At 40.9% G+C, this 13,051-nt stretch overlaps 1 protein-coding gene across 1 annotated transcript; it reads left to right on the forward strand.

Annotated features, from left to right (window-relative positions):
- Nucleotides 1–696: 696 nt before the first annotated feature.
- On the forward strand, nt 697–12,683 carry frmd8 (FERM domain containing 8). The gene is made up of 11 exons (XM_030437641.1): nt 697–899; nt 2,178–2,275; nt 2,459–2,626; nt 2,983–3,084; nt 5,316–5,374; nt 5,599–5,765; nt 7,459–7,674; nt 7,805–7,928; nt 8,098–8,247; nt 9,286–9,514; nt 9,598–12,683. The coding sequence occupies exons 2-11, from the start codon at nt 2,185–2,187 to the stop codon at nt 9,708–9,710; spliced, it is 1,419 nt and encodes a 472-aa protein (XP_030293501.1). The 5' UTR covers nt 697–899; nt 2,178–2,184; the 3' UTR covers nt 9,711–12,683.
- The last annotated feature ends 368 nt before the right edge of the window (nt 12,684–13,051 follow it).

The raw sequence follows: 13,051 nt of genomic DNA on the forward strand, positions 1-13,051 counted from the left end.
CCATGCAATAACTTTAACTTTTGTGAAGGTTAGTGTATAGTTTTTGTTGAGTGTGTTGGTTAACGGTTATTTTTGAGGCTTTGGCTGACAACAACCTTTGCATGTTGCTTTAATTGAGTGCATTAGAGTTAACAGGTATTTCTGTTCACCTGAAGTGCATTATAACAAGGACGTAACAACACCTTGTTGACTGACTTTGAACACTGCCACATTCTCAGCTGACTAAATTGCAGTTTATTTATTTTTTATTTTGTTATTCAGCCATGAGTCTGTGTCCCCATATCTGCAATATGAAATTCTAATAAATAAATAAATAAAAGTGGTTTAAATTAAGCTGCAAACTATCACCAGCAGCCTCCAGAGCAGATAAACAAAATTAATCTGCTGCCTGAGCGCTTACAGATGCGATGACGTCACGTGGTCACGTGGCGCGAGGACGACGCGCTCTCACACATTCGAATCATTCTCTGACTCGTTCTCAGGATCCGACCATTTTGAACCCGTCCCGTAAAGAATCGTTCGAAACCTACAATGTCTGTCAAGTCATCGTACTTTCAAACGACCTCGCGACGAACACTTTGGGTTATTTGCTCTTAGCGGTTGAATTTACCATTTTATTCATAGATACCTCGTTTAAAAAGGGGGGTCTCGACTCTTCCCCGAGTGGCTGTCACGCCCAGTAAAGAGTCGTTCAAAGTGAGCGAATCGTCCCAGGGTCGCACACTCTAACTGTTGCAGCTGCCCGGAAAGCTAGTTTTAGACAACTGGCTAGCCGTAGCCAGGGAAATAACAGCGAAACGTTGACTAGCTGATGTATTTAGCTACAGTATTTACAGAATTAGCAGGATCACATCCAGACAATCGGCTGCAAGTGGAGGGAAATCCACCACAGCTGGCAGGTAGGTGGACGCCGGACACATTTTGTTCCCCCACTTGTTATTAGCAGTATTTTAAGCTGTTGGGTAAACACCAAAAGATAAAATAAGTTAGCTGACAAACCACTTCGAGCGACAAACTTGTCGTCAGCCGGTGACTGGATATGTGTTATTATGTCTTAAAGTTACGCAGTAACGGTTAGTGACACTCTGTTAGCTAGCTAGTCGCTTGTCCTGCCCTTCAGCTAACCATATCCAATTAAGTGTCGTTGAATAGTTCCCTGGAATGTTAGCTGCAACCATTGTTTGCGTTTGTTTGGGCATGTATATGACAACTTAGGTAGCTAGCTGGTTAGCCCTCGTCCCACGGCCCTAGGGTTATTGTTCTTATGTCTCTGTATCTACCTCCTCTTAAATATCATTATTGAAACCCTATTCTTAGATAAACTTTGCTGAATAACAGTGACATGCTGGGGCTAAACGACAGCTCCAGTTCAGCAGGGTGAGGTCAACAGGAGTCGGCTGGGATGTTCTGGTCGTACAGGGTCTTTTTTTCCAGTGTGGTACCACTTAGTGGCGCTGGTGCACACTGAGACAGTGGCTAAATTAGCCTGATTACCTGTTTATAGAACCATGACTAAAGGATGTGGATGAGGTTGCATAATGTCAGTGAGGATACTAATATTGGTAGTAACTGTCAAGTCATCTCTGACGCAGTTATTGACTCTATATTTCAAAGGTATATTAAGCTGTTGTTACTATGAGCACCACACACAAACACATGCACACCATCATAGGCCACTCTGGTAAGCCAGTTTTACATAATGTAGATGACTAGATTATAGGAAATCATGAAGTTCTTACATGAAGAAATTGCACATTTCTGGAGGTGTCCTTTCCCATCACACATTTAGACCTAAGGACTCTCTCCAGCATATAGGATGTATTCTGCATGGCTAGATTAGAAGGTTAACAGTTAAAATATAAGTTCACCCCCAAACTGATTGAAAATCCGGTAAAGTTTTAATGTCCACAAAACATTTCTGGAGCTTTGGAGTAAAAATGGGTCTCCTAAACACCTGAATTAGATGGGGACTTACAGATTTCCCATGTGAAATATCAGATAACTCTGATCCTTGATGTTTTTCACCCATCGCACATATTAATACTGCTCTGGCCTATTTTTCGAGTCCAGATGCACAGACCTATCCTGTCTGTCATAATATGCTGTAATATAAAGTACCGTTTGTGTATTGTTATTGTCTTTTGTGGCTGATTTCGTGTTTGTTCATTGTGTTTCAGATTAGAGATGGAAGGAGATGACTGCACTTTCCAGCCAGATTCATCGGACGACCACTCACAAAGAGGAAGTGTTGCTTCCTCTGCGACACTTTCCCGTGGTACGGTGCAGCAAATGATGACAAAGACACAACATGGAGGACAAAATAACTCCTCAGGGTTTCCTAATGTGCATTATTTGTTTTTGTAGCAAACTAACTTCAAAGAAGGTTTCCATTTTGAAGTGGTGTTGTTTCTCTTGGCCTAATCGTCTTTGTAATATTATTATTTGTGTGTTCTCACAGCTCAAGATGTGCTCATATACCTGTTTGGTGAGAGCGCAGTACACCTAACAGTGGAAGGACTTGGCAGTGTCAATGTGCAGGAGTTGGCCCGCAGTGTTCGTGAGGCTCTTAATATTCCCGAGTGTGTACAGGATGTGTTCGCCCTCTGGCTTTGTTCTCCACTGCTCGGTAAGAACTTTTCCCCAGACTTTTTACAAACGTACTGTAAATGCTGCAAGTCTTTATCTTTGGCACGATGTGTGTCCAGCTGCCTGAACAAGTGATATAGCCTTTATACATAACTGTACTATGTAAATTAGGAATAAAAAGGTACAAACAGATTCTGAACTATGTTTAACATATGTATTCAACTGTTACAGCAGGAATAATTTAGTTTAAAAATCAGGTCAGTTACAGAAAATAAATTGCTTTAACTTTGTGGTTTTCCCTTGGAGTGGCAGTTTTACCTCAGCTGTACTTTGATGTTAGCAGAACAAATCAAACACGTCTCACTCGGTAACATTTGCCTCCTCGTTATTCTTCAGATTTGCAGTTGAAGGCAAGGCATCAGCCATACAAACTGTGCCGGCAGTGGCAGGACCTGCTGTATCGCTTCACTGAGGCCTCAGAGGAAGACATATCACAAGGTGAGGGTTCAGTCTGCGTGTCCATGCGTTGACAAGCACAAGAATTGTACAATTTTGTTGTTTTATACAGAAAGATTTCTGCTGGAGAAACATAGATTCTTGACTATCCACTGAGAGAAGAAACACGTGGGCGGCAATCGCAGTGCAAAGAAATGAAAAGAGAGATTGTTAGTTGTGTGTCAACAAGTCTCTATGTTGTAGATCGGTTGAACAGTAGATTATTTGTAAGAATTATTACACAGTTAAATCAAGTGAGGCTACTGTGATGACTACTGTCCCTTCTCGCTGCCCTCATATGAAAAACTCCAACAAAAAAACAATGAAACAAAGTCTTCGTCCTCTTCAGTCTGCGCCATGATAAACTTTATCCATTTCTGAATGCCAGCTTTGGTTGAAATAAACAGTGTTGTGTAAGAGATAACCATGATTACCTCCAAGCTGTGTATAAATGTCAGTTTATCATAGTGTGAACACAGGAAATGCATTCTCTGATGCTCTCCCCCTCCCAGTAACCTGGTTTCTCAACAGCGTGTCTGTCTAAAGCCAAGCACAGGCAGTTCTCTGCAGCTGTTCCCTGTGGATTTACAGCTTTCATATAAATTGCTGGTGCTTAGTGGTTTACTCGGGGTAAATAAAGGTTAAAATGCTGTCAGGTTTGAGAGGAATAAATAAGAGTTAAAGGAGGGAGTTTGGATTGTAAGCAATAAACTCCCACGACAGAACAAGTAAAGTTAAAAGGCTGAAACGCCTCGAAAATCAAACAACACGAGGAGAAACCACTTAGAGAGAACGAGCTGTTACTGCATGTGAAGTGATATAACTGGACAGTTACCACATTTATTTAGACCACATCAGATAATTTAAAGTAAAGGGCAGATCTGTTGGATCTTTTCGCCTAGATCTTCATACAGATAGTATTCAGGATGAGGGATGTTCAGTGAACTCCACCAGGCAACGTGTAACCGTGTCAACAATATGGTGATTATTTTATGACATTGTATAGACGTGTTAGTTAGTCAATAAGATTTAATTGGTTTTGGAACTAATGGTCATTTACAGGCCTCAATCTAAGATGAAATCAAACCTTCACAGTTTTTCAAGTCTGTCACTTCCTGTGTGTGCACTCAAACTATTTTTACTATGATGTTGTAATTGTTCCTCCTGTTCACACTGGCTGTGAAAAGCTTCCCTCCTAATGTGAACTGGAAGGTGACAAAATCCACAGTCCTCATTCTGTATAAAAATGTGTCATCAAGTTCATCTGAAGCTCATACAGGCCTTTCAAAGACGATATGTGTGGTGCAGATCCTCTCTTTGTGTTACTGTCTCTCCACCACAGCTCGCACAAAACAGAATTGTGCATTTATGAAAACAGAAACTGCAACATGAATCTCTGATCTGTAAAGTGTAGCAGATATGTAATCTATTCATGCATAATGCATTAATAGGGATGCTATAAACACTCATAATGTTACAGTGTCATATAGCAGCAGTTTTAAAGCTCTGCAAGTATGATCGTAAACATCAGTGATCACATTTTATGACCATGAGGAATAACGATTCATATTTTTATCTCCTTAGGATGTTCTTATCGAGGATTACAGCACTTGTCATGATGCAGTGATTTATAAATGGGTTTTACAGTCCACTATGTAGTTCAGTACGGGTGAAGGAATACTAGATGTAAGAAAAGTTGAAATATTCAACTTTCTGTTAACTGGGAGAAGACAAAAGTATATGGAAGTGTTGGCTGTTGTTCTGTCAGAAGTGTTAGCCACAAAGGACTGCTGGTGAAATGTAACACAGTTTTGATGAGTTGTAAATGAGGTGTCAGGCACTGACTCAGAGTCTGGTGTTATTTGTCATCGCTGACAGTCAAAGTAAAACAGCCCACACTTGATTGTTTGTGTTGTGTCAGGTCCTGGCATCACTGCTGCCAAAAAAAACAAAAAAACACAACAGTGAGAGCTTAATGTTATAAAAAAAAAAGGAAAAGAAAACAAAGGTATCACCGTCTGTCATCAGTCTTGCATAATCACTTGCATGTTGTTGTGTTTTGTGAGTGGGTGGGGCTTCCACTGACAGTACAGGATGCTGAGTGGGTTGGAGGGAGCTACCACAGCTCTCTCATCCAGCGATGACTGGACAAACTCAATATACAATACAGTATATAATATAATATGGTGCCTGATCCTAACGTGTCATTGTCCTCTCTCTGCTCTTCCCCTCAGACGAACCGTATCTCCAGTTCCGTCGGAATGTGTTTTATCCCAAATCTAAAGAGCTGCAGGTACAATTACCCCGTATTCTCTGCAAGACCATTCATCAGTGTTAGTTAGTGTTATCATTGGGTACTTGGAGTTTAGTCAACCCGGCAGCGCACAATAAACTCAGATTGGGCTTTATGATAAGGTTAATTATTGAACCTTCTGTCCCCTTTTTAAAGCTTCTTTTTTGTGTACATTTTCCCATTAACTGTTGGATAATCGTTGTCATTGTCTCCCTCCTGAGCAGATAGAAGACGAGGCTGTGCTGAGGCTTCTGTACGAGGAGGCCAGAAGCCACATTCTCACCGGTCGATACCCCTCCGACCCCGAACACTGGACGGGTCTCGGAGCTTTGTCTCTTGCTCTTGATGAGGGAACTAATCTTGACAGCCAACAATTTACTACCACTATAAGGTGAGTTAGACACAAGTCTGCATGTTGGTTTTATTTGCATTTCTGATTCCTAATTTTGTTTACCGTGAGCGGATTGATTCCACTTAATGTTCTCTGGACCTTTCGAAAAATAAGTAAATTACAGATGGTGTCATTCAAACCTATCATTGAAGTAGAAACTGAAAAAAGCACATGTTCTTTTCAGATATAATTATGGTTTATCTATATCCACATTCACTTGTTCATGCACACAGTTGTGTGCCATTATTCTGGTTGATCATTAACACATGATCCTGCTTCACCTTCTGTTCTTGCTTGGAAAGCTTTTTGCGAAGTTCACAGTTGTCTTGGTTTTGGTTCACCTTTTTTCGAAAATGAAGAAGTGTGTAACGGCCCTTGCTATTATTTTGTCAAATGGTGAAAGGACGCCTCGCTTCAACTTATTGTGCGAAAAAAACAAACCGCATGACCAAACTCACAACCCTCAACCCACATATTCTAAAGGGCAGCTGGAGGAGCTCCGAGTGCTGCGGCACAATCAGCGACAACAGGTTGTAATTTGATGAAAATCTAGAGGCATTGTGAAAAAGGTCAGCAGTGCTCCTTTTGTTTGAAGGGGCTTTGTTTTTTTTTTTAATGTGATGAGAACACTCATTGTGCCACGGCAGTGTTTTACAATTGCTCGTTAGTTTGTGAGTGGTATGTGGAAGAATGCAGAAAATACCATTTTGATTGGAGCGAGATGATCACGGCAGTGCGTCTCTCTTATCAAAGAGACTTGACGAAGACTTGATTGTAATTAAAGGGCTGAGAATTATGAATACTTCTCAGGACCTGCGTATAATTGCACAAAGGAGTGTAGACACTCTTCTTACTCAGGTTACTCTTGACACACATTGCAGGTTGCTACAGTTATTAACATACTTCTAAACAGATATTTATATATTTAGGAGGAAGTATTTGTTTGCTGACAGTGTTGTAATGATGTCTTACCGTGTGTCTGTTGTGTCCACTTCCCTTTAACTGCTGTACATCATCCTGAAAATAAGATCTTCTTCCTTAACTTGGTGTTAAACCAAATTAGACTATTCAATGTCTGCACTTCATCAAAACAAACAGAAGTAGGACTTCATCCCAAAAGTACACCAGTAGTCACATAAATGACATGATGATCGACATGTCCCGAATACAGTTGAATCACATCCTCAGGATATGACGTGATTGGACCATTGAGAAGGAGGAAAACACAGTTAAATACTAGATAATCCTGATGGAATCCTGCTTCTTATTATTAGGACTGGCTGCAGATGATCAGATCTCTAAGTAATCATCAGTTGACGTTATTTATGACGGAATTGTTCCACTTACAGAGATATTTTTATATTGTGGTGTGAGTGGTTGTTATTGAGGAGATAAAAATCTTTCCATTAAGTGATTGTGGAAAGGAAAATAATCTGTAGTGTTGAGTTTTTGCAAAATCTGCAAGACTGAAGAAAACAGATGAGTTAAGGAGAAATGTAGAGAATATAGTTGCACACACAAGCAGATTGCGCTTATGCCGGAGTCTTCTTAATCGTAACGACAGAGCAAACAAAGCAAAGGATTAAACAGTAAATGTTAGCAAAACAAATATGTACTGAATATAACCGAGCTAGATTTGCAGATATAAGATGCTCTAAATCTATAACATCGTAACCTCATTTCATCTCCACAGAGAAAAGAAGCTGTCTTCCTTTCTGCCCGCTCACGTTGTGATGGGGAGCGGAGGTTTGTTCTCCACTCTGAGAGGGAAGTCGAGCCGCCAGGCGGGGCTGGAGCAGAGCCTCCTGGAGGCGTACAAAAAGATCAGCACATCTGCAGGAGACTCTCCGGCGCCCACACAGCTCCTACACCAGTACCTCAACACATGTCACACTCTGCCTTATTATGGGTAAGGACTTGAATAAAATAATGAGCCATGTATACTCTATGTTTTTCCCTAAAAGTTAGGTTTACCTCAGTTTATTTACGTACCTTCCATCAGTTCATGAGGTTTTATTTTACCTGAACCATACATACAGGTGCGCTTTCTTCCTGGGGGAGATTGACAAACCAGCACAAGGGATTCTTCAAAGGGGAAAACGCAAAGCTGTGAATGTTGGCATCTGCCTGGAAGGAGTTTATGTGATGGATGTCAAAGAGAAGGTGAGCAGCTGTGTTAGCAGCTCTCTAAATCAACAACACTAAGTGTCTCACTTTGAGCGTGTGCATACTTGTATAATCATCGTGCACTCTGGAGAAATGTTAGAGGCAGTTGTCATTTCTCTTCATGACATCGATCCTGATTTGTCTTGTTGAACACGTTTCCTCGCAGCACGTGTTGCTCGGCCTGCGTTTCAGCGAGCTCTCCTGGGACCACAGCTACCCAGAGGAGGAGGGGGACTCACACATTCTGTGGCTGGAGTTCGACGGAGAGGAAGACGGCACTCCTGTGAACAAGTTACTGAAGATCTACTCCAAACAAGTAAGTTAATGTCTGTGAGATCAAATTAAATCCATAAATCGTAAGACAGGATTATACTTCAGGGGTAACCACCATTTTTATATAGTATACCCCTTTTCCACTCGTCAACTTAAACCCTCTAAGATTCCGCTTTTGTGAAATGGGAATGTGTAAACCTTCCAGTAGACGCTGTCTCAGCTTTGATCTAAACATAAGACTGAGGTGAACGTGCTAAATTCCGACGCGTTGTCAACATCCGGTGGTTACACCTGAATAAAGGGAAGAAGAATGTGTGGAATAAAAGAGGTGAAACATTATTTCGAGTGCAAAAGCTGGTGCCAAAATTACCCATAATCCAATTTAGCCACTGAGTGACATCACTAGAAGCAGTTCATCATGTTATATGCAGCTTTCATTTGGAGCCACAAAAGACCTTTTTTTAAGACCTGTAAACAAAGTAATTTGTGGAGGTACCCTTTAACTCCGTACATTTACATCTGTATGTTGGAGTGTCATCAACCAGCATACAATGGCCTCAAATTTCCTCAGACCTGTTGAGTTCATCGTGTCGATTGGTTGTTGATGAGTCATGCCTGTCATGGTTGATCTCTACTGTTGTTTGAATATCAATTTAAGAAACATATTGCTGCTGGAGAGTTTGGTGCCAGATGTGGTCATGTTATGAGTGTCTCGCTTCAAATAAGGATACGCAGCGATCTCTAGAGAACGCACTGCACCTGGTGTCTGAGAGAGCTCCAGGATCAGGTGCAGCTGCTGCGCCCTTTTGTCCTCAGAGGAGCTTAAAAGTTGATATTTAAGGTTGAATTCTAACAGATTTTTTAGCTCACATGTGCATCGTCCTGACTCAATGATTGTTGGGTTGAAAATGACAGTATGAGCCACCAGATGGTGAAGAGATGTTATTATGTAACACGGAGACAGTCATAGATAATCACACCAGGCCCTAATCCAAGCCTGATGCACCATCACAAAGTCAATTTTTCATTATATAGCTCGCAGGATCAGACTTAATCATTTGTTTTGTCTCCTCTCGTCCAGGCCGAGCTCATGAGTGGGTTCATCGAGTTCTGTGTGGAGCTGAAGTCCGCGTCAGAGGGTGGAGCTGCAGCTGGAATGGACGGAGAGGTGAGTCAGTCTCAGCAGCCTGCGGGACAAGAGGGCAGCAAGAAGAACGGGCGTGGAGGACGGCGCGGGATGCTGAGCAGGCAGAACAGTGTCGTCTGCAATCGGGTCCACTCACTCAACACTATCAGCTACGTGGACAATGGTGAGTTTAAAGGTTACGTTAACACCTACGTTGTAATATTTCTGGAGCGAGCTGGGAGTAATTTAACAATATTTGTCTTCCAGGAAAAGAAATCAAGCGCTTGAAGCCGAAAAGAGCTGCGTCCTTCTTCACCCGACAGGCGTCTGCACCCTCGTACTCGGCTGTGCAAGTGACGGAGAGTCTGGAGCAGGGTTAACCCTCCGCTCAGCTCGGCCCCGCGCCGCTCAGAGACCAAACCTGAACATTTTACACTGAGATTTAAAGACTCGAGACATTTAACTGATAATATATGAACAAGAAAAGGACCAAGCGAGGGATCTAAGTGTGAGTGACAATATTTATCTTTTTTGAAGTTGTGTATATTGAGAAAAGTACAGTAATGTGAAAAACAAAACTATTAACAGCGATGCTTCCAAGGTTGAACTGAAGTGGCTATTCGTTAGGTGATTTGTAAGTCAAGCCTTAGAGAAATCCTCAGACGGTGACTCCATCATTGACTGTATATCATATCATGACCTTATTGACCCTCCGCCAGCACTCGGAGCTGTGTATACTGCAACTACTCAAATATGTTAAACCTCATTTGACTATAACCACTGCATTACCTCTTTTTACTTCCACTTTTATTGGAGGTTTAACATCAAGAACACTTCGATTTATATCCCCGGATGACGTTAGACGTTTTGTAACTTCTCCTGAACACAATACGAGTTGCCACAAACTCTTTACAGTCAGCATGACAAACAGTTTCAGGCGACGATCTAAAGGGCGTGTTCCCGACTATTCTGCTTTCTCAAAAAACTGCCAGTGCCTTGTTCTCACGAAAGAGTAAAGACACTTAAGAAAAGTAGAGGTAGAATAGTGTAGCGGTTGGTGTTGCAGATCATCAGGAGTCCATATGGGAGCACACTGTCTGGGATGTGGAGGTTTCTTGTAAGTACACTCGTTTAAGATGTCGACATGATTAATCGGTGCATCTGGTTATCGTGGAAAGAAAGTGCAGATGTCACGGCTCGCTTTTTTTTTTATTTGTAAAAAGTGAAACCGTGTGAATGTAGTCGAAAACGTGTAAACTAATGGGATGTTTTGGTCACACATTCTCAGTTGGGGAGCATGAATCGATTTGCACCGATAAAATTAACAAATTCGAGGCAAATAAACAGCCAAACCATAAACAAAGTTGTAGAAGAATTAATCTGATAAAAACTCCCTTTCAAAGAGGATATCCGTGTTCAGATCTTGACGTGACTTATCATTTGTTCATCCAGACCTGAATTTCAAGATTGAACTGATGCAACACTGCACTTGTGCAACTTTTAACACAAACAAGACTAAAAATATCCTCTTTATTGGTTCTACTTTAACCGACTGAATCAACAACTCAACTAAACTGCAGCCTACATTTATGCATTTCCATGTGAAATGATTGTTTAGATCGCAAATACAAATCACTCATTATTATTTTCATTGTAACACTATACCGCCACCATTGTTTAATACTCCTGTGGGGTTTTTTTAAAGGAGCACGATGTCGTTTTGGAGTTTTTCTTTAACTGAATAAACCAGCTGTTCTCTGAGGAAAATAAGGTTTGACACTAGAAAAGGTGGCAGGGTCCGCCAAATATAAACAGAGTAAAACAGGATGAAATCGTTGTTGTCCTTTAAGGTCAGTTTGTTTATTCAGTCATGAAAACAAAGAGAGGTTGTATATTTAGCTGGAAAGTGCACCTTCAGTGGGTTATAAATTTCAAAATAAAGAAACATTAAAGGTCCAGTGTGAAGGATTTGTCGGCAAAATGTAATATAATACAAACAATTATGTTTTCATTTGTGTGTAATCACCTGAAATGAAGAATCTTTGTGTTGTTGTTACATTAGAATGAGCCTCTATATCTTGTAGAGGGAGCAGATCCTCTCCTGCGTCAGACATGTTGCACCGCCTTGTTTCTACGGTAGCCCAGAATGGACAAATCAGAAGCTGAGGGTCTGCCAGGCTTTGTGTGTGGACGGTGAGGAGAGATGGGGTGTTTATCTAGTTCTGTCTGCACCCTTTACCAACTAGATGCCACTAAAACCTACACACTGGATCTTTCAATGCTTCAGTTCATCTGCATAATCAAAAACCACCAAATTCGGAGATGAATGGCTTTCACGGGTTGGCGACGATGTGCTCTGTGTGGATGCTGAAGCCGAACTGATGGAGAACCGCTGTTTGAATCTCAGTCTGTACACCAAAGCAATCCTGTCTTATCATGCTGCAGCACAGTTTGCTACCTTAATAACTGAGACGGACGTCGGTGTCCGCCACGCGACGTCTCTCTGAACGTCACCCTAATGCTGATACAGGCAGTTTTCTGTCTTTGCTGCATATTTAACAAACAAGCTCACCTCACTAATAGCCATGAAAGGAGGTATACATCTTTCTAATACCGCCTTCCACTTGAACGTACGTCCCGACCTGAGATGTGGTGGCATTATGTATATTCTTCCTGACTTCTCCCGAGCATGATTGTTTTTACCTTTCTATGCTTCGACTTGTTTATACGTCAGCTACAGTCTGTAACCTAACCACGGCAGCAGCAGTCCAATATATTGTTGCTAACTTACACTATGCATGTCACATTGTAGAATAGCCATTCCGACAGACTACACACCATGATGTGATACTGCACTATTAATATTAAGACACTGTTTATAAATCTTGTACATCTGCAGATGTTTTTGTATCGTTTGTTAGCTTTTACGAGAGGATATTTTTACTTTCATTTTCATATACTCGTCAGTGTTTGTACACAATGAAGTGAAGAAGTAGGTCATTTTAAGCATTGTCTGGTCAAGCAATCACTTTATAGAAGCATTAAGTGCCTTTTTTTGTTTGTACTGAGTTGTCATCTGAATGACTGTTTTATCAACCAGGAATGGACATTTTGTTGTTGCTATGGTTTAAAAAAATACTGAATTGTGTTTTTTGTAATATATTTCCCACATTTTTAAGTAGACCATGCATTTCATTTCAAACCTTTTCCTAGCTGATGTGAGTGTATTGGATATTGGATAACTACACTGGGCTGCTGTTGAACAGTGTATTGTGGTTCCTTCTGCCTTCATTAAGACATTTCTGATGCTTTTTTTTTTAATAAACAGATGCAAATGGGCCCATTTCTCTGAACATATGTGACAACGTGTGTTTACTACTTCACTACCTAAAGCCAATACTGAAGTTATACATATTGTCACTGTTGGAACTATGTGTGTGATGTTATAGAACCAGTAGGCTTTTATTTGGCAGTACATTTTTGTTTTTGACAAATCTTGATACATTTTTACGTACATTATTTAAACCCTGATTTTAATGAAATCAATTGAATATGCAGTACATCAAAAAGGATCAAACATTATCAGATTGTGTTTAATTCATGTTTTACACAATATCTTAGCTTTTTGGGGATGTCGGCCTTCTGACAATCTACAGCCATCAATACCCAAGTTCATATAAAGGGGCACTATGTAGTTTTCATATTAAAATATGAATGAGGT

This window comes from Sparus aurata, chromosome 13 (genome assembly GCF_900880675.1).
Source record: "Sparus aurata chromosome 13, fSpaAur1.1, whole genome shotgun sequence".
Lineage (NCBI taxonomy): Eukaryota > Metazoa > Chordata > Actinopteri > Spariformes > Sparidae > Sparus > Sparus aurata.

What these genes read in the sequence shown, in the direction of transcription:
- frmd8 (XM_030437641.1), top strand. Translation starts at nt 2,185, where the DNA reads ATGGAAGGAGATGACTGCACTTTCCAGCCAGATTCATCGGACGACCAC. An exon ending in TGATGGATGTCAAAGAGAAG is followed by an intron (nt 7,929 to 8,097) that starts GTGAGCAGCTGT and finishes GTTTCCTCGCAG; the next exon opens with CACGTGTTGCTCGGCCTGCG. An exon ending in TATCAGCTACGTGGACAATG is followed by an intron (nt 9,515 to 9,597) that starts GTGAGTTTAAAG and finishes TTTGTCTTCCAG; the next exon opens with GAAAAGAAATCAAGCGCTTG.